The sequence below is a fragment of the Sapajus apella genome, unplaced genomic scaffold (assembly GCF_009761245.1).
Source record: "Sapajus apella isolate SASKATOON/1434 unplaced genomic scaffold, GSC_monkey_1.0 scaffold73, whole genome shotgun sequence".
NCBI lineage: Eukaryota > Metazoa > Chordata > Mammalia > Primates > Cebidae > Sapajus > Sapajus apella.
In genome coordinates, this window is record NW_022437013.1 from 9,294,135 (window position 1) to 9,315,373 (window position 21,239).

General features: G+C 39.9%; 1 protein-coding gene across 5 annotated transcripts in view; it reads right to left on the bottom strand.

The window, feature by feature from the left end:
- NRK (Nik related kinase) overlaps positions 1–20,892 on the bottom strand; it is a 152,965-nt gene extending 132,073 nt beyond the window's left edge. For 4 of the 5 annotated variants that reach the window (XM_032250930.1, XM_032250931.1, XM_032250929.1 and 1 more), the window contains exon 1: positions 3,536–3,937. In XM_032250930.1, coding sequence (XP_032106821.1) covers positions 3,536–3,592 — 57 coding nt within the window. In that variant the 5' untranslated portion in view covers positions 3,593–3,937. Of the gene's footprint in view, positions 1–3,535; positions 3,938–20,818 lie in introns of those variants that run through there. The other variant, XM_032250932.1, reaches the window with a different exon arrangement.
- Positions 20,893–21,239: the final 347 nt, after the last annotated feature.

A 21,239-nucleotide genomic window follows, 5' to 3' on the forward strand; every position in this document is an offset into this window, starting at 1 on the left:
ATATATATAGAGAGAGAGAGAGAGAGAGAGAGAGAGGGAGACATACATGCACATCCCAAGGTATTGCTGGTGGGCAAGGTGAATGTATATACATATATATACACGCATATATTACAAAGAGATATATATATAAAGACATAAAGCTTTGTATTTATCTTTTCAGAAAGGAATCACAACAAATCTATGCACTTTTTGTTTTTTCACCTATAGAAAATATTTTTTCAATAGAAAATCAGAAAATTACTGTAATCCATTAATTAACAAACATAATGATATTGATCTATTATAATTACATTGGCTCTCTTTTTTTATGTCTCTGACTTTAGAGCATTATCCAAAAAAGTTATATAATTGTATAAAAGTTATTTTTTTATTTTAAAATTTACATAATTTTCTCACCCTTTCTTGTTTCCCTAGCTTTCACTCCTGCTTACTATTTTAGATTTAAAAATAATATCTTATAGCAAAAATACCAAATAACCGTCTACCACTGTCTTTAAATCTCAATTTGTACAGCAAGTCTATCCTCTCTCAAGGGTCTTTGTCTAGTGGTCATTTAACTGGCTAGTCCTACAAAAAAAAAATAATATATCAATCTTAAACTAGAGCTGTATTTAGTTATTATTCCACATTCTGATTTTTTTTTTTCTAAGTTTGAAACTCCAAGGTTTGAATCTTCCCTCATTGTCTGGCTGTTGCCAAACTGGTATACTTGGTGTTTACAGATGCCAATTTTCTGACCTTTACATGTGTCCTATGGAGGATAATTACTGTAAGGGATACCATCATATGCAGGTTTCATTACTTGCTTTATCAACTCTGCTTTGCATCAAAATGCAAACTTTTTTTTTTTTTTTTTTTGAGACGAAGTTTCACTCTTTTTACCCAGGCTGGAGTGCAATGGTGCAATCTCGGCTCACTGCAACTTCCATCTCCTGGGTTCAGGCAATTCTCCTGCCTCAGCCTCCTGAGTAGCTGGGATTACAGGTACACGCCACCATGCCCAGCTGATTTTTTGTATTTTTAGTAGAGACGGGGTTTCACCATGTTGACCAGGATGGTCTCGATCTCTTGACCTCGTGATCCACCCGCCTCGGCCTCCCAAAGTACTGGGATTACAGGCGTGAGCCACCACGCCCGGCCTAAAATGCAAACTTTAACAGAACTGATTCAGATGTCTCTTTACCTCTTCATTTGCTTTTACTTCTTCAAAGAGTCAGAAAATAAATCAAATGTAAAGAAACCCCAAATCGCTGAAAAATATAATTCAGTGACCAAAGCAACAATAACTTTCCCACGTCTAAAAATTTGATAGTAAAGAAGCTTCTAAAGGGCACGCTACTGCTCTTCTGCCAGATTTCTTAGGGTCTGAATCTGGGTGTTTGAGGATAGAGAGCAAATTATGCATAATTTGCTAAGAGAGTGAAGAGCCACACATGAGGCAAAATGGCTCAGGTATAAAATTTAGAAATTGTTAGACTCTGAGGATTTTATGAGACTTTCATGAAGTCTGTAAAATGAGGCCAAGCATCACTGCCCTGAGGTTTTGTATCTTCTCACTACTCCCCTTACATTAAAAACCAACCTTATCTTTCTACTTTTCCCACACACCCACTCCACCAACCTCCAGGAAACTAATATTCCACTGAACTGCAGTGTAAAGATTGCAGCCTTTCCTCTTATCTCCTGGACTCCACCAAATTCTTATGTCCCAGGACCATGACCCGGTCAGTTAGTCTGGGCCATTTCCCCCCATTTTTTTTTTTTTTTGTGTGTGTGTGTGGCAATAATACCTTTTCTTCTTTTTCTCCTTAGGTTTTGAATTCCCTGCCCTATTATTTCTATGAGGTATTTCCCATTTACCCGTTTAGTCATATTTAGAAGGGAGTTTCAGTTTGCCCGCCTGCCTTCATCAGTTTCACATATCTGCCCTAGTTTGCTTTTTTTCTCTTTTCCTAACCATAGACAGAGAATGTTGGAGGAAGGGTACCATTTTATTCCTTGGTTTTATACTTTTGCTTGAGTGCAAATCTAGTCTGAATATGAAAGTTCTGCTTAGAAAGGAAACCACCAATTGAGGCCTCCATATTCCAGAAATCTCATGTATGTACACTGAAAGGAAGAAATTCTGGGTGCATGCAAAATGAGAAAATGTTTAATTTTACAAGTTCTTTGACATATTTTATGAAGCTGCATAATCACAACACTAATATCTGTAATTCACATTTGCATAGACTATTTTAAATGGTAGAGAACAATTTGGTAAAATGTTACCCATGTGTACCACCTTACCTCCCCACATACAGCACCTAGTGTAAAATTATATAGGGAAAGCTTTGGAAATGCCCTATTTTTGAGGGAGGTAGGCTTCTGTCATCATCAAAAACACATTTTAAAAATGCCAAATATGTGTAAAATTAAGTCAATCGACTTTGAATAGTCCTATAACCTCAAGGTTAATATTTAGCTTTTCTCAAACCAAGCAGGCCACTGCCCTGAACTACAGTTGACTGGTGATCATTCCAGCGCGGTGCCTGCTTATTCCCTTTCGGAGAATCCAGGGGCCTTTTGCATTCAAGAAAGGGTGCGAGTGAAATGCCAATCTAAAAAGGGAACTTGAAACACTGTTGAGTGGGATCCAATATTAGCCAGAAACCAGATGCCAATGAAATAAACTGAGCTGCCAAAATAATAAGTCTACTAATCATGACGGCGATAATAGCTTACCAATCAAGTACAACTCTAGAAGAAAGCTGAGCATCCAGGAAAAGAAGAGCTCACAAAGGAAACCCACAAGAAAAAGCTAAATCTGGTTAGGTAAGGAACACAATATTAACAAAACAAAACAAAACAAAACAAAACAAAACAAAACAAAACAAAACAAACAAAAGAAAACATGGAGTGTGCAGAATTCACTCCTTCCCCAAACGGCGTCGAGTTATTTCACTCTCACAACACTAAATCGGGAACATTGCCCTGGCAAGAATAAGATTTTAGAAAGTGTATTAGAAAATAAGAAAAGTGAGACTTAAACGCTTTAATTTTCTAGTCACTGTCACCTAAAAGTAAAGGTCACCCACCCGCAAGTAGGCATCTCCGATGGCAAAAGAAGCAGCAAACGTCGGGGCGGCAAGATAACAGGGAGGAGTACTCTCAGGAAGCCACTTGAGTTTGCACTTTTTGGCCTCTGTTGGAGCAAGCGGGCTAGGACAGGTACAGCAGCTCCGCTAGACAAGGGGGGTCACAAGTTTAAAATGTCCTACTGCTTAGGGTCTGCACCACCCCACTGCCACCTTTTCTCTCTGTCTCTCCTTCCCAAGACCCCCTGCCTTTGCCTTTCTTGGGAAATTGGTGACGTCCTGGTGCCCAGGGGGCGCCTTTTCCGCACGTTGGCTCCCTGGGTCTCCTCCTGCGCCCGCGGGACCCGTCGAAGTCCTTTTCCAGCCCGTTTTGAGAGCTTCCACTCCCTCCCCGGTGCTCAGAACCCGCCAAAATAGAGCATTTCGAGGCGGGGCGATCGGCGTCCTCTACTCACCGGCAAGTGGCCCAGATCCGTGACTTCCTTGTCCCTCCAGCCCCCAGGTCCCGCCATGGCTTCGAGCCGAATGGGAGCGGGCGACTGAATTGGGTGCACGCAGAATCTGAGGTGGCAGCGGATGGAGAGTTGAAGGGAGGAGAGGGGAAGAGGCAGGGCAGGAGAAATGAGTTGGGGGATCGGGGATCCTTGCGTGGGAGATAGAGGAGCGGGAAAGTGGAGTGAAAAGAGTTGGGAGTGGAAGGAAACAGAAGTTTGAGAGGCGGGAAACCGAGTTTGGCTAAGGCGAGAAAGGAGCCTGAGAGTCCGTCCTGGAGACGAAGAAGCTAGAAGGGAGCTCCGTGGCGAGAGCGCTGTGTCTGCCCCTTCAGGGTGCGCCTCTTTCAGGGTGGGGAGAGGGGCGGTGCAAGGAGAGGGGGCCCGGGAGCAGCTCGAAAGGGATTGGTGCAGCGTCACGTCGCCAGGTGGGCAGCGCTCTGCAGGGAGGCAGGCTAGGAGGGCCACCGGCGGAGGGAGGTGCTGAAGGACTATAACGGTTTGCAAGCACGCCCTTCGCTGCCTCCCCCAGCCCTCCCGCCCCCTCCCACGTCCACTGCTGCGCCCGCCGCCCCTGCCCCCGCCCCCGCTGGCGAGTGTTCCACAGGAAACTTTTTCCAGGCAGCTGCCAGCCCCGGAAAACCGGTCCCGCTCCGCGCCGCTCCCAGTCTGGGCCCCACAGCCCTGTCACAGTCCAAACAACCCGCGCCCTAGACTTCCCAAGAAACACTTGTGACTCTTTTAGTTGTCTGTTTTCTCTTTCTGTCCGATTTTATCGCTCCATTTACTGCAAAGACCCACCGAGTTACAGAGTGAAACGACTTGCCACCGGTTTAGGTATCGGTCCTAGGCGAGCCCTTATTCGAGCAGAGGAAGGCACCGAGTGCACCCCGGGGCTGTCGCAGTTCGGCCTTCGAAGCTATTAGCCTAGGGCAGGAGCAGAACGGACAGAGCCGCTGGGAACTCTCCTCCCAGCAGGCCTTATCTCCTCTGGCCCTAGGCTAGGTCTTGCCAAGTCCCAGCCGCTCACTGAGAACCGCACCTGTTCTCAGGTGCGCAGTTGAGTAAGACTGACTGTCTCCAAAGCCCGGGCTGCTCTGGGTCCTAAGTTTGCAGACGCCCTACTCGCAGCGCGCGGAGAAAATTCCTGCTTTCCTTCTAGTCTCTAGCATTCCGGCCGGCCGGGTTTCATTCATTCGCTCATTCATTGCAAAACTTTTCCAAGTGCCAAAGCTGTTTTCCTCCGTTTTCCTTTAAAGCGCTGGGGGACTGACACATGGCTTAAAAGAATTTCACAAACGTGATTCAGCTTTGAGAAGGAGCCCCTTGAAACATTCATGGGAATGGGAGTCAGTGCGTAAAACTAACCGCATTCTAAACTGGTGCTCTGCAGAGAGCACTTTAGATTTCCCGACACTGCTTACGTTCTCTGGAGCTCCCAGACGGCGTTCCGTGCACCTGATCTCCGGGGTCCGCAAGTGAAGTGGGAGGACTTGTTTCCTGTTTCTTTCTTTATTTTTTAATTAATAATTACCTACCTCTTCGAACAAGATTTATACGAATAATTCTTCTCGCTGACCTCGAGCTCTCCATTTCTGACTCATTCTTCTCATTTCTACAATTATTATCTTTACATATTGGTGGATTTTGTTTATTTCGTGTCTGTTTCAATGCCACAGTTTGACCTCTTTACATTCGTTAATTTCCAAGCCTCAGTGAGCTGTGTAATGGCCATAGCCTATCTGAGGAGCCGGGTCTCGGTAAATAAAATTCTCTATTAACGAGTGAAGAGAAAACCAACCACTACCTCTCCCCCAAAACAAACCCGGGTGTGCTGGATCTAATTTTCTCGATAATTTAAATGTGATACCACCACAGAAATTACATTTTCCAATAATTCAAATCTTGACAATTTCATCACACAAAATAACCCCTTTTAAAACATACTTTAAGAATTCCTGGATGATCAGTAAAACTCTTCTGAATCTTTCTAAATGTGAGTCTGAAATTAACATTTCTTAACTAGAGAAGGGCAGGTGAACTAGTTAGTAGAAAATTACAGTTTTACATTTAGTTTTTAGAAATAAGACATGGAGTCAAAAATAATACAACATTTAAAGGAACTCTGAAGAGAATCTTTGCTAAAGGGAGAAACTGTTGGCAAGTCACGACTTTTTTTTTTTTTTTTTTTTTTTTTTTATTGCGTTTTGCTGAACGCCGGGTGTGGGGAAAAATATTCCATGGCCCCTAATGGCAAAGACTATTTTAGCCTGTCTAAAGGGCAAGTCCAGGCCAGGAAAACAATCCAGACTAGATCATTGAGCTCTCTAGTTGCAAGGGTCTGTAGGAGACTAGCCGCTTGGAGACTCCATAGGGATTAGCCACATCGTGGGACGCCACCCCCCTAGGTGGGGGAGTGGAAACTACATGTTTGACCAGAATTTAACAGAGAACTTACACATTTTAATAGTTATTGTTATTTTCAAGGGGAAAAGGAGGCATGGAACAGCATAGAAACTTTACCTTGTAAGCTGGCATTATGGGGATTTTTGTGGCCAGCTTGGGGAAAGTCAGCTCCTCTAGCAGAACAGAAGGCAAATAGATGGCCCCTAGGCATGGGGCTGTGCCCTGAGCACAACCTTCAAATAGGGCACTTGTTTTCCAACTTCAGGACTTCTTTTCCTTTCACCCTATTAACCATCATTCCCCTGCCACCTTCCACCATGTTGTTATTTCTGTCTTTTTTTCCTGACTTCAAACTGTATGAAAATGACCCTAATCTGTCCAGGGTCTGGGAATTTCTCATATTGTATTTTACCCAGGAATGAGCTCTCTGCCAGCATTACATGTCCCATATTTGTACTGTCCCTTTCTTCTCCGATTCATTTTGTTATCATAAAACCATTAGCCCTTTGGAACTTTTAATTGTTGATACATTGTAGTAGCTAAAATTAAGTGCTTACTGTATGCAGCAGACTAAGTGATTTGCATGTATTGTCTCATTTAATTTTCTTGACAATTATTCTAAGTTTCAAATTTTTGGCCCCAAGTGTTTAGTCAAGGAAATTAAGGCACAGAGAGATGAAGCAACTAACCTAAAGCCTCACAGCTAGTAATTGGAAGAGCCTGGCTTCCAACTCAGGCAGTCTGATTCCAGAGCCCACTTGTCAATGACTGTTGAAAGGCCGGTGCATATTTTGAGACTGTGTGAAGAGGAGCCAAATTCAAAAAAGCTTGGGGTAAGAGAGATCAGATGACATTAGCTAGGCCCCTGAGCTATCCAGTTCTCCCTTTCCCTTTCAGCCCTCAAACCCTCCTAACAGAAATAACGTGGGATTTATAAAAAGAAATGGAACCCAGTCATAGCCTAAGAGTAGCTAGTGACTGCTTGAGCAGATATCACCAAGTAGATCACCTCAGAGCGCAAAATCATGGATTTCAAGCTAAAAATCTTCCAGAAAGTAAAACAGTGACTTTTAACGCTAAAAAATTAAAATGTATTCCCATTCCTTCTTGTGAGTTTTTTTTTCTGGGAACAAACCTTATTCAGTAAGACTTGAAGGAGGCTGTGTTTGTGAGCAATCGTGCTTAACAGAACTGAGATGTTACATGGCAAGGTTACAGACAGTAGCTCAGTTGGTAGGAGTACCAGGGACATGGTGCCAAGGGCATGGGTTTGATCCCCTAGAGGACTAGTATGCATCTCTCTGATCTTTGGCCCTTGATAACACCTCCCTTCTTGCCAACCCGCATACCTTTTACTGGAAAAACAACTCCAAAGTCAGTACTTCCATCTTTGTATACAAAGAACCACATATTCATTTTGATATATAAGTTGCTAATTACATAATCTGAAGAAATTACACTGCAAGAGTATGTGTGTATTATGAAAAATACAGATTCAAAATATTCTTGATTGTTCCTTCTTTTAACATTTACACATTTAAGATTGATAATATATATCTTAATAGACACAATTAAAGGACTTGTTTAAAATCTCATAAAACAATTAAAATTTTCAAGCATACAAAAATGGTCTGTCATTTGCTGGTTTTCCTCTACTTTGATACCTCATATATGAAAATGAGTTCTTCTAGTAGCACAAAATTGTTGTCTACATTACTGGGTCCTGGGTGGCAGTGGTGACATAAGTTTACATAGCAATCTTTTTGAAAAGAAAAGTAGCCCCACATCTGTGATTCCAAATGTTTCAGGTCCAATATGTCCCAATACACTTGTGAGTGGCTGGGTAGTCTATCTGAAAGATCCTCAAGAAGTCCTAGTAGAAGGAGAAAACTTTTGGGAATCACTAAGCTAAAGGACTTTCTTTGAGGTTTTCTTTCTTTTTTTTTGGAGACAATTTTGCAAACTGTAGGATTTCCACCACAGTTCGTAACACTACTTGCACCATTACTTTTGATTTTTCTTACAAGCCACTTCTCTGGGGACAAAGCAACAAGCTACCTAATGTTTCTCATGCTAGAGGTCATGAAATGTGCCTTCTGACCATAGTTTGAAAAGCTTCTGTTGCTTGTCATGGAATGATCTTAAGCTCAGCATGATTTGAGCTATGCTTGTTTCTAAAATGGGGCCCCAGAAACCTGATCTTAGCTGAACACGGGTCTCCCTGCTGTTGAAAACTGGAATGCTACTCTAAAAAAAGACAATTGTTTTATAAAGACAACTAAAACAGGGAAATTAAGATAAAAAGTCAGATAGATTTCTGAAATTTGAAAAAGTCTTCCTTTTTTTTTTTTTTTTTTCTTAGTCTTTTCTATCTTTGGAGGCTATAACATCCTCCTCCAGGAATTTTCAGCCCAGCAACTTCAGGCTACCCATCCTTCCTCACCTGGAACAGAGGCACATGGAAATTTATTTACTGTGACACTAATGAAGTTCAGCTTCAAGGCCTCTAACTTGCACTTCCAGTGCCTCAGGAGTGGCCCTAGTAATTCTGCATTGCTAATTTTATATTCCTTACTTTGATGTGGGCTCCTCAAATTATAAAAGCTTCAGACTTAAGAAAACTCAAATTTGTCCCTGAATGCACAACATCTAAAGAACACAGTAAACTTGAATTATGTACTTGTGTGTGTACAATCTCCATAAATCACTAAGGTTTGGCAAAGTAGGAGTTGCACTAGCAATTCACAACTAGAGAATATATACTATTTTTTCCCATTTATTTATTTTATTGCATTTTAGGTTTTGGGGTACATGTGAAGAACATGCAAGATTGTTGCATAGGTACACACTCCCAGAGTAGCAAAGGCAGGATAGCACTGAATTTTAAGAGGTTATCCATCTATGTAGAAAGGAATATATCACTTAAGCAGGATAGATATCCTTTCAGTTGAGGATAAAATGGAAAGAGGAAACAGAAGTAATATTGTTAAAAGTGTATGTTACAGACAGATAACAAGAACTATATGGGCAATACTTCTTAACTGCATATCACAACAGTAGAAGAAGGTAATAATAGTCTCCACCTTCTCCATCCAATCATATACTGCCACCACTACTCCCTCAACCAAAATAATCAAATTTTGGAACAGGTAGAAAAGAATCCAGACAGTATATATCAATAAACTTGATGTTGCTTTTAGGGGAAATTCTAACAGAATATTATACAGATGTCTCCTGAAATGTGCTACTGAGGAGCAAGTCGTGGTTCACTAATAATGAACCATGACAAACTAGTTCATTTCCTATTTTGATTTTTTTTTGTTCTTGTTTGGTTGTTTTTTGTTTGTTTTCATTTTTTTTCAGGCAGAGTCGTACTCTGTTGCCCAGGCTGGAGTGCAGTGGCATGATCTCTATCACTGCAACCTCTGCTTCCCGGGTTTAAGTAATTCTTCTGCCTCAGCCTCCCAAGTAGCTGGGATTACAGGTGCCCATCACCATGCCTGGCTATAATTTCCTATTTTGAGTGGTGTTAGCAAATTCAATGTAACCTCCTCAATGTAACCCCAATTAACCAGTCATCATATTATTCACCTTGTGAGGTCTCTTCCCACGTTGAATCAGTACTGACCCTCTGTGGCCAATAGAATATGGAGGAAGTGATAGTGTAGAGTTATAAGGCTAGGTCATAAAAGAAATGGAAACTTCTGGCTAGATCTTTCAGATAGTTTGATTTGGGAGAAATCACTTGCCAAGCCTTGAGGACATTAAAGTAGCCCTGTGTTAAGGCCTACATGGAGATGAACTGAGGCCCATGCCAAGAGCTAATGCCAACTTGATAGCCACAAGGATGAGCCACTCTGGAAGTAGATTTCTCACCTCAATTGAAACCTTAAGATAAAAATAATCCCAGACAACATTTGACTGTAACTTTATGACAGACCCTGAGTCAAGCCACTCCCAAATTTCAGACCTATAGAAAATATGAGTGATAAGACAAGATTATTGTGTTAAGCCATTAAATTTGGGGGTGACATACCACAGAGTAATAAACAACTAATAAATGAGTTTCTCAACCAGCCTGGGCAACATGGTGAAATCTTGTCTCTACTAAAAATACAAAAGAAAAGACTAAGTGGTAGTTGTGATACATACCTGTACTTCAAGCTACTTGGGAGGTTGAGGTAGGAGGATTGCCTGAGCCCTGGAAGTCGAGGCTGCGGTGAGCTGAGATCAAGCCACTGTACTCCAGTCTGGGCAACTGGAGTAAGACCTTGTCTCAAAAAAATAAAATAAAATAAAAATAAAAAATAAATAAAAAGGTTTTATCAGCAATTCGATTAGGATATTATTATAGTTGATGTATTTTTATTTCATCAAAAGATTTTATGATATCCTTTTGGATGAGATAGAAAAATGTGAGCTAGATAAAGCAAAGATAGGCATGTCATGACTAGTTGAACAAAACAGTTAACTAATGAATCAATGGCAAAATGAAGAGAACTTGCAATATTTATATAAGGTTATGCTAGGCAATAATCAAGTAGATATAATCAAATAGAATTTTCTATAGTGGTGAAAATGTTTTATAGCTGTATCATATATTTATGATAGTCTCTAGAGTTGTGTGACTATTTGAAACATGACAACTTAGGAACTAATTTTTAGTTTTAATAAAGGAAACTTTAATTTATATAGACATATGGCTAATGGTTATTGTATTTGCTAGTGCAACCCTCCACAATTTAAAAAATCGGATTCGTTAAGCTTTAGAGAAAAAAGAAACAAAAACCCAAGGACAGACACTCTAAAAGGAATGTGGTACAGATTTCTGTCCTTGGCTCTGTGTTCAACTTACTTATCAATGTTTTATGTGACAACACAAAAGACATGAATATAACTTTTGTTGATGAACCCAAATGGGGAACAAGTATTAATTTATATGTTGACAGCATTTTTCCTGGATTTGGCACTGCAAGGTAAGAGCAAGAAGAAAATAGAGCCAGGGAAGTGATTGTGCTGAAACATAAGGTAGTTTTTAGGGTTAGTTCAAAGGAAAGGGTCCCAAGGCCAAAACAGGGTAGAGGAGACAAGTAATAAATTGGGCATATAGGCTTGGGAGGCAGCGAAGCAGACAAACTGAGAAGATAAAACTGTAGATGAGGCTGGAGCTGACAGGAAGCTAGAATGATGAATGAGCAGGAAGTTAGGAAAGGGAGGCAGAGGCCAAACTGACATGGATCAAGGAATAAGCATAGATGAAGGCCAGTTCATACTGGTGTATGGCTGCCTCGTTCCTCCAGTTGTTTTTGTTTATGGTTTTTTACATTCCCTCTGGGCATGGGCTGAAGAATTAAAGCACCGGGTCCATTCCTGAGAGAAACAGATAATGCAAGAGCCTGGAATTGTTAGCCTAAACCAATCAGATGACATTTTACAGTGATAAGTGTGAAACTCTGCAGCTAAGTTTGAAATACAAGCAATTGATTCTTTATAGTATGGGATGTGAGAAAATTAATTTAAAAACTAATGTTAATGCAGTGTTACAGTGATAACAGAGAGACCAGTAAAATATCCAAATCAAGGACAATCATCTTAACTGCACTCTATACTAGGCAGACATCTGAAGAGGTGTAACTATTTTAGAATATTACATTTCAAACCAATTAAATAGTTTCCAAACTAGGGAAAGAAGTAGGCTGGTGAATAATTCAGAAATCATAACATATTTGGAAAGTTTTGAGGAAGTAGTACCATGGAGAGTTTTTGAGAGGATGGCTTAGGAGATAGAGTAGCTATTTTCACATATTTTTAATGGGAAGTCACAAGAAAGAAGGATTAATGAATAGAGGTTATGAAAAAGTAAAATTCAGATCAATTAGAGTTTTCTAACCATTATCACTGTTCACAGGAATTAAAGGAAGAGTATTCTAAAAATTATCACAGCTGCTTTCTAAAGGAGAGAGTTCTAAGTAGAAATAGCTCATGCATAGACTAGATGATCATCTGTACCAGATTTGCATTAAAAACTCATGGATTAGAAGACAGATTGAACTGAAGCAATTCTAAGTCCTTTCCAGTTCTGAGAAACTATGCAACTACTATTCTTTTCAGAAGGCATTGCTTTTCTGTTTCCAACATAGGGGCATGTACTATTCTGACGTCACACCCAGGAAACTATGTTTTAGATAAGATCACAGAACAAATGCTACACTTGGTTACAATACAAAGCCATAACTAGCTATTTTTATATGTGGAACAAGTGCTGAGCAATGCAAACATTGCTACCACTCCTTCCATCTCCCCCAACCTTCTCCCACTCCTATGAGTTACCATTCAAAAGGCACTCACATCACAGTCTGTGAATATCTACTTTCGTCTCCTTCATTTTTGTCTTTGTGGTATTTAGCATTGAGAAGAGTCTTCAAGGTCAGATAGTGTGTGTGTGACAGGGGTGGGTAGTGTCTCAACCTCTGGGAATGTATCTGAGTGATTGTGCTACTCACCCAATCATAAACTATGGGACATATCCAATCAATTACTTATCTTATAGTGATTCCAAAGGGAATATTTGAGAGGGTGGTTCTTGCCCTGCATGATATACATTCTCCTCCAAGGAGGATGATGAAATTACAGCAACATTATTCTTTAAGATTTTTTTCCTTTACTGGAATTTTAAAAATTACAATAGTTATACAAACTTGTAACAAGTCAAATGATATAAGGATATGTAAAGAAAGAGTTAATAAATCGCTTCCTCCCATCTCTCCCCACTGTTAATGTTAATAGTTTGGGTTTTTATCTTTATATAACTTTATATTTGCTCATACAAATATATGCAAATATGCACAAACATATTCTCCTCTATTTTTTAAAATAAGAAGAAAGGATAATACTATACATATCATTTAGCAACTTGCCTTATTTTACTTAATATGTTTTATACATCAGGACATATAGGAGTAACTTACTGTTTTAAGGGCTACAAAGATTGACAGATTTGATTACATGAAACTAAAATGAATCAATGAAAATGAAAATGTATTTGCAACACGTATGACCAACAAATGCTTAATATCCCTACCACACAGGAACACTTACAAATTTATAAAGAAACTATCTAATGGAAAAATGGGCAATATCAATGATCAGGCAATTTATAGAACAAGATACATAAGTAGCCATTAAGTATAAGAAAACTTGCTCAACTTTACTAATAATCAGGAAAATGCAAACACAAAGAAAAATCAAATTTCATTAAAAGTTACAAAAGTAATAAAACCTCATTTTAAAAATAGAGTAATAGTCAAATAGAGGTATATAAAGAAAAACTTACTAGTTTACCTTTGCACCTGCTGTCTCATTCCCTGTGAGGTAATCATACTTACTAGCTACCACACATTTTTCTATGATCTTACAAACATATATGAACTCACAATAAAGGTTATTTTAAATAAAAATGAGATCTCCTGGGCAAGGCTGGCAAGATGGCCAAATAGGAACAGCTCCAGTCTGCAGCTCCCAGTGAGATCAACACAGGAGGCATTGTTTTCTGAATTTCCAACTGAGGTACCCAGCTCATCTCATTAGGACTGGTTAGACAGTGGGTGCAGCCCACGGAGAGTTACCCAAAGCAGGGTGTGGCATTGCCTCACTTGAAAAGTGCAAGGAGTCAGGGAACTCCCTCTCCTAGCCAACATAAGTTGTTAGAGACTGTGCCCTGAGGAATGCTGAATTCTGGCCCAGATACTACTCTTTTCCCACAGTCTTCACAACCCACAGACTAGGAGATTCCCTCTGGTGACCAGGTGACTACACCACCTGGGCCCTGGGTTTCTACTTGGGAAGCTATCTGGGAAGACACAGAGCTAACTGCAGGAGATTTTTGTTGTTGTTGTTTTTGTTTTGTTTTGTTTTTTCATACCCCAGTGCTGCCTGGAATGCCAGCAATAAAGAACCATTCACTCCCCTGAAAGGGGGCTGAAGCCAGGGAGCCAATTGGTTTAGCTCAGCAGATCCCACCCCCATGGAGCTCAGAAAGCTAAGATCCACTGGCTTGAAGTTCTCTCTGTCAGCACAGCAGTCTGAAGTCAACTTAGGATGCTGGAGATTGGTTGGGGGAGGGGCATCTGCCATTACTGAGGCTTGAGTAGGTGGTTTTCCCCTCACAGGGTAAACAAACCCTCTGGGAAGTTCAAGCTGGGCAGAGCCCAATGCAGCTCTGAAAAGATGCTGTAGCCAGACTGCCTCTCTAGATTCCTCCTCTAGCTAGACTGCCTCTCTAGATTCCTCCTCTCTGGGCAGACCATCTCTGAAAGAAAGGCAGCATCCCCAGTCAGGGACTTATAGATAAAACTCTCATCTCCCTAGGACATAACACCTGGAGTAAGGGGCTGCTGTGGGCACAGCTTCAGCAGACTTAAACATTTCTGCCTGCCAGCTCTGAAGAGAGCAGCAGATCTCCCAGCACAGCTCTCAAGCTCTGTTAAGGGATAGACTGCCTCCTCAAGTGGGTCCCTGATTTCCGTGCCTCATGACTGGGAGATACCTCCCAGCAGGGGTCGACCGACACCTCATACAGGAGAGGCCAGATGCCAGGTGCCCCTCTTGGACAAAGCTTGGCTGCTCTGCAGCCCCTGCTGGTGATACCCAGGCAAACAGTGTGTGGAGTGGACCTCCAGCAAATTCCAGCAGACCTGCAGCAAATGGGACTGACTGTTAGAAGGAAAATTAACAAACAGAAAGGAATAGCATCAACATCAACAAAAAAGGCATCCACACAAAAACCCCTTCCAAAGGTTACCAATATCAAAGACCAAAGGTAGATAAACCCATGAAGATGAGGAAAAACCAGCACAAAATGGCTAAAAATTCCAAAAACCAGAATACTTATTTTCCTTCAAAGGATCACAACTACTCGCCAGCAAGGGAACAAAACTGGACAGAGAATGAGTTTGACAAATTGACAGAAGTAGCCTTCAGAAGGTAGGTAGTATCAAACTCCTCTGAGCTAAAGGAGCATGTTCTAACCCAATGTAAGGAAGCTAAGAACCTTAAACAAAGGTTAGAGAAATTGCTAACTAGAATAATCAGTTTAGAGAAGAACATAGATTACCTGATGGAGCTGAAAGACACAGCATGAGAACTTTGTGAAGCGTACACAGGTATCAATAGCCAAATCAATCAAGCAGAAGAAAAGCTATCAGAGAATGAAGATCAAGTTACTAAAAAAAAGTGTGAAGACAAGATTAGAGAAAAAAGAATAAAAAAGAATGAACAAAGCCTCCAAGAAATATGGGACTATGTGAAAAGATGAAACCTACGTTTGATTGGTGTACCTGCAAGTGACAGGGAGAATGGAACCAAGTTGGAAAACACCCTTGAGGATATTATCCAGGAGAACTTCCACAACCTAGAAACACAAGCCAATATTCAAGTTCAGGAAATACAGAGAATGCCACAAAGATACTCCTCAAGAAGAGCAACTCCAAGACACATAATCGTCAGATTCACCAAGGTTGAAATGAAGGAAAAAATGTTAAGGCCAGAAAGAAAGTTTGGATTGCCACAAAGGGAAGCCCATCAGACTAACAGTGGATCTCTCTGCAGAAACCCTACAAGCCAGAAGAGAGTAGGAGCCAACATTCAACATTCTTAAAGAATTTTCAACACAGAATTTCATATCCAGCCAAACTAATCTTCATAAACAAAGGAGAAATAAAATCCTTTATGGACAAGCAAATGCTGAGAGATTTTGTCACCACCAGGCCTGCCTTACAAGAGCTCCTGAAAGAAGCACTAAATATGGAAAGGAAAAATTGGTATCAGCCACTGAAAAAAGATACCAAATTGTAAAGACCATTGACACTCTGAAGAAACTGCATCAACTAACGGGCAAAATAACCAACTAGCATCATAATGACAGGATCAAATTCACACATAATAATATTAACCTTAAAGGTAGACAGGCTAAATGTCCCAATTAAAAGACACAGACTGGCAAATTGGATAAAAGTTCAAGAGCCATCTGTGTGTTGTATTTGGGAGACCCAATCTCATGTGCAATCACTCACATAAGGTCAAAATAAAGGGCGGAGGAATATGTACCAAACAAATGGAAAGAAAAACAGAAAGCAAAACAAAACAAAAAAAACAGAGATTGCAATCCTAGTCTTTGATAAAACAGATTTTAAACCAATAGAGATCAAAAAGATAAAGAAGGGCAATCCATAATGGTAAAGGGATCAATGCAACAAGAAGAGCTAACTATCTTAAATATATATGCACACAATACAGAAGTACCCATATTCATAAAGCAAGTTCTTAGAGACCTATGAAAAGACTTAGATTCCCACACAATAATATTGGGAGACCTTAACACCACACTGTTAATATTGGATCAATGAGACAGAAAATTACCAAGGATATTAACGACTTGAACTCAGCTCTGGACCAAGTGGATCACATAGACAACTAAAAAACTGTCCACCCTAAATCAACAGAACATATATTCTTCTCAGCACCACATCACACTTATTTTAAAATCAACAATATAATTGGAGGTAAAACACTCCTCAACAAATGCAAAAGAATGGAAATCATAACCAACAGTCTCTCAGACCACAGTGCAATCAAATTAGAACTCAGGATTAAGAAACTCACTCAAAACCACACAATTACATGGAAACTGAACAACCTGCTCCTGAATGACTACTGGGTAAATAAGAAAATTAAGACAAAAATTAATAACTTCTTTGAAACCAATGAGAACAAAGACACAATGTACCAGAATATCTGGGACACTGCTAAAGCAGTGTTTAGAGGGAAATTTATAGCACTAAATGTCCACAGGAGAAAGTGGGAAAGATCTAAAATTGACAACCTAACATCACACTGAAAAGAACTAGAGAAGCAAGAGCAAGCTACTTAAAAGCTAGCAGAAGACAAGAAATAACTACGATCAGAGCAGAATTGAAGGAAATAGACAAAAAAAAAAAAAAAAAAAAAAAAACCTTCAAAAAACCAATGAATCCAGGAGCTGGTTTTTTGAAAAGATTAACAAAATAGATAGACCACTAGCCAGACTACTAAAGAAGAAAGGAGAGAATAATCAAATAGACAGAATAAAAAAAGATAAAGGAGATGTCACCATTGATCCCACAGAAATACAAATTACCATCAGATAATACTATAAACACCTCTATGCAAGTAAACTAGAAAATCTAGAAGAAATGGATACATTCCTGGACACATACACCTTGCCAAGACTAAACCAGAAGTCAAATCCCTGAATAGACCAATAACAAGTTCTGAAACTGAGGCAGTAATTAATAGCCTACCAACCAAAAAAAAAAAAAAAGAAAAGCCAGGACCAGACAGCTTCACAGCCAAATTCTACCAGAGGTACAAAGAGGAGCTGGTACCATTTCTTCTGAAACCATTCCAAACAATAGAAAAGAAGGACTCTTCCCTAACACATTTTATGAGGCCAGCATCATCTGATACCAAAACCTGGCAGAGACACAACAAAACAAGTATATTTCAGGCCAATATCCCTGATGAACTTTGATGTGAAAATCCTGAATAAAATACTAACAAACCAAACCCCGCAGCACATCCAAAACTTATCCACCGTGATCAAGTCAGCTTCATCCCTGGAATGCAAGGCTGATTCAACATGCACAAATCAATAAACATAATCCATCACATAAACAGAACCAATGACAAAAACCACATGAGTAACTCAATAGAGACAGAAAAGGTCTTTGATAAAATTCAACACTCCTTCATACTAAAATCTCTCAATAAACTAGGTATTCATCAAATTTATCACAAAATGATAAGAGCTATTTTTGACAAGCCCATAGCCAACATCATGCTGAATGGGCAAAAACTGTAAGCATGGCCTTTGAAAACTGGCACAATACAAAGATGCCCTCTCTCACCACTCCTATTCAATATAGTATTGGAAGTTCTAGCCAGAGCAATTGGGCAAGAGAAAGAAATAAATGGTATTCAAATAGGAAGAGAGGAAGTCAAATTATCTCTGTTTGCAGATGACACGATTATATATTTAGAAAACCTGGCTGGGTGCCGTGACTCACACCTGTAATCCCAGCACTTTGGGAGGCCAAGGCCGGCAGATCATATGAGGTCAGGAGTTCAAGACCAGCCTGACCATATGGTAAAACCCCGTCTCTACTAAAAATACAACAATTAGCCGGGTGTGGTAGCAGGCACCTGTAGTCCCACCTACTCGGCAGGCAGAGACAGGAGAATTACTTGAACCGGGGAGGCGGAGGTTACAGTGAGCAGGGATGGCACCACTGCACTCCAGCCTGAGTGACAGAGTAAGACTCTGTCTCAAAAAAACAAAACAAAACAAAAACAAAAACCATCATCTCAGCCCAAAATCTCCTTAAGCTTATAAGCAACTTCAGCAGTCTCAGAATAGAAAATCAATGTACAAAAATCACAAGCATTCCTATACACCAATAATAGACAAACAGAGCCAAATTATGAGTGAACTCCCATTTACAATTGCTACAGAGAGAATAATATACCTAAGAATACAACTTACAAGGGATGTGAAGGACCTCTTCAAGGAGAACTACAAACCACCGCTCAAGGAAATAAGAGAGGACATAAACAAACAGAAAAACATTCCATGCTCATGGATAGGAAGAATCAGTATCAAGAAAATGGCCATACTACCCAAAGTAAGTTATAGATTCAATACTAACCCCATCAAGTTACCATTGACTTTCTTCACAGAATTAGAAACAACTACTTCAAATTTCATATGAAACCAAAAAAGAGCCTGTATAGCCAAGACAATCCTAAGCAAAAAGAACAAAACTGTAGGCATCACACTACCTTACTTCAAACTATACTAAAACTTGGTGCTGGTATCAAAACAGATATATAGACCATTGGAACAGAACTGAGGCCTTAGAAATAATGCTGCACATCTACAACCATCTGATCTTTGACAAACCTGACAAAAACAAGCAATGGGGAATTGATTCTCTGTTTAATAAATGGCTTTGGGAAAACTGGCTAGCCATATGCTGAAAGCTGAAACTGGACCCCTTCGTTATCCCCTATACAAAAATTAACTAAAGATGGATTAAGGACTTAAACATAGACTTACAACCATAAAAACTCTAGAAGAAAATCTAGGTCATACTATTCAGGACATAGCCATGGGCAAAGACTTCATGACTAAAACACCAAAAGCAATGGCAACAAAAGTCAGAATTGACAAGTGGGATCTTCACACCCCTTCATGGTCTTCAGTGAACATTCCCCAGCTGGTTATCCAACAGGGAACATTACTGGGCAGTTGCATGTCCCGGGATGGGAGGCAGATGGGGACAATGTAGGAAGTGAAGTTCACAGGCGGGTGCAGCTGCAACATGGCAATGTCACTACCAAAGGGATAGAAAAAAAAAAAAGACAAGTGGGATCTAATTAAACCGAAGAACCTCTGCACAACAAAAAAACTATTGTCAGTGTGCACAGGCAACCTACAGAATGGGAGAAAATTTTTGCAATATACCCATCTGAGAAAGGGCTAATTCTAGAATCTACAAGGAATTTAAACAAATTTACAAAAAAAAGAAACAACCCCAACAAAAAGTGGGCAAAGGATGTGAGCAGACACTTTTCAAAAGAAGACATTTATGCAGCCAGCAAACATGAACAAAAAGCTCATCATCACTGGTCATTAGAGAAATGCAAATCAAAACCACCATGAGATATCATCTCAAGCCTGTAAGAATGGTGATCTTTAAATAGTCAAGAAACAACAGATGCTGGATAGGATGTGGAGAAATAGGAACGCTTTTACACTGTTGGTGGGATTGTAAATTAGTTCAACCATTGTGGAAGACAGTGTTTCCTCTGGAAGACAGTGATTCATCAAAGATCTAGAACCAGAAATACCATTTGACCCCACAATCCCATTACTGGGTATATACCCACAGCAATATAAATCATTCTACCATAAACACATGCACACACGTTTATTGCAGTACTATTTGCAATAGTAAAGACTTGGAACCAACCCAAATGCCCATCAATGATAGACTGGATAAATAAAATGGGGCACATATACACCATGGAATACTATGCAGCCGTAAAAAGGATGAGTTCAGGGACATGGATGAAGCTGGAAACCATCATTAGCAGCAAACTAACACGGGTACGGAAACCAAACACTGCATATTTTCACTCATAAGTGGGAGCTTAACAATGAGAACACATGGATGCAGGGAGGGGAACATCACACATTGCGGCCTGTCACAATAGAAGAGGGATAGCATTAGGAGAAATACCTAATGTAGATGATGGGTTGATGGGTGCAGGAAACCACCATGGCACATGTATACCTATGTAACAAACCTGCACGTTCTGCACGTGTATCTCAGGACTTAAACTATAATATAAAAATGAGAACTCCTATATGTATTACCTTGCAACCTGCTTTATTTTTCATTTTACAATTTTCACAGGCATCTTTCCTGATCAACCTGCAAAGATCTGGCTCATTGTTTTGAATAACTAATATTCCACAGGCTATAAACATCACAATTCATCCAATATATCATACTTTCAAGTAGTTTCCAGATTTTATTCTTTTATACATAATCCCTCAAAAAATACCATATAGATATATTCTATGTACTGATGGCTTTTATTATCTAGTACAGATTTCCAAATCTGCAATTTCTGGATCAAAAGATACGTGTGCATTTCAAATTTTAATAGCAATTACCAGATTTCTTTCTAAAATGTTTGGCAGGAAACACATTCCCAACAGCAATTTACAAGGAAGTTCACATATCCATACTTATGCTCCAACAAATGTTGCCAGTCTTCTTTCTTTCTTCTTTCCTGTCTCCCTCCTCTCTTCCCTTTCCTCTTCTTTTCCCCTCCCACCACTCCTCCCTCTCCCCATCCCTCATCTCCTCTTCTTCCTCCTCTTCCTCCATTAATTGCAATGGGATTTCCATGTTGCTTGGTTCATGAATTGTAGGCCTACCTGATTATGGTGAGTATTTTACAATGTATCAGTTTGGCTAGTTCTTCTGATTTTAAGATAAAGCCAAAAAGTAAAGCTACGCAACCACATGTGTTTAAATAATTTTACATGATCTTGAATTGCTTTATCTTTTTCTTTCAATTGTATGGGTTTATAGGAGGGAAAGATGATGGTGGAAATAATTATTTAAATATAGCGAAGTATTATTATACTGAGGCT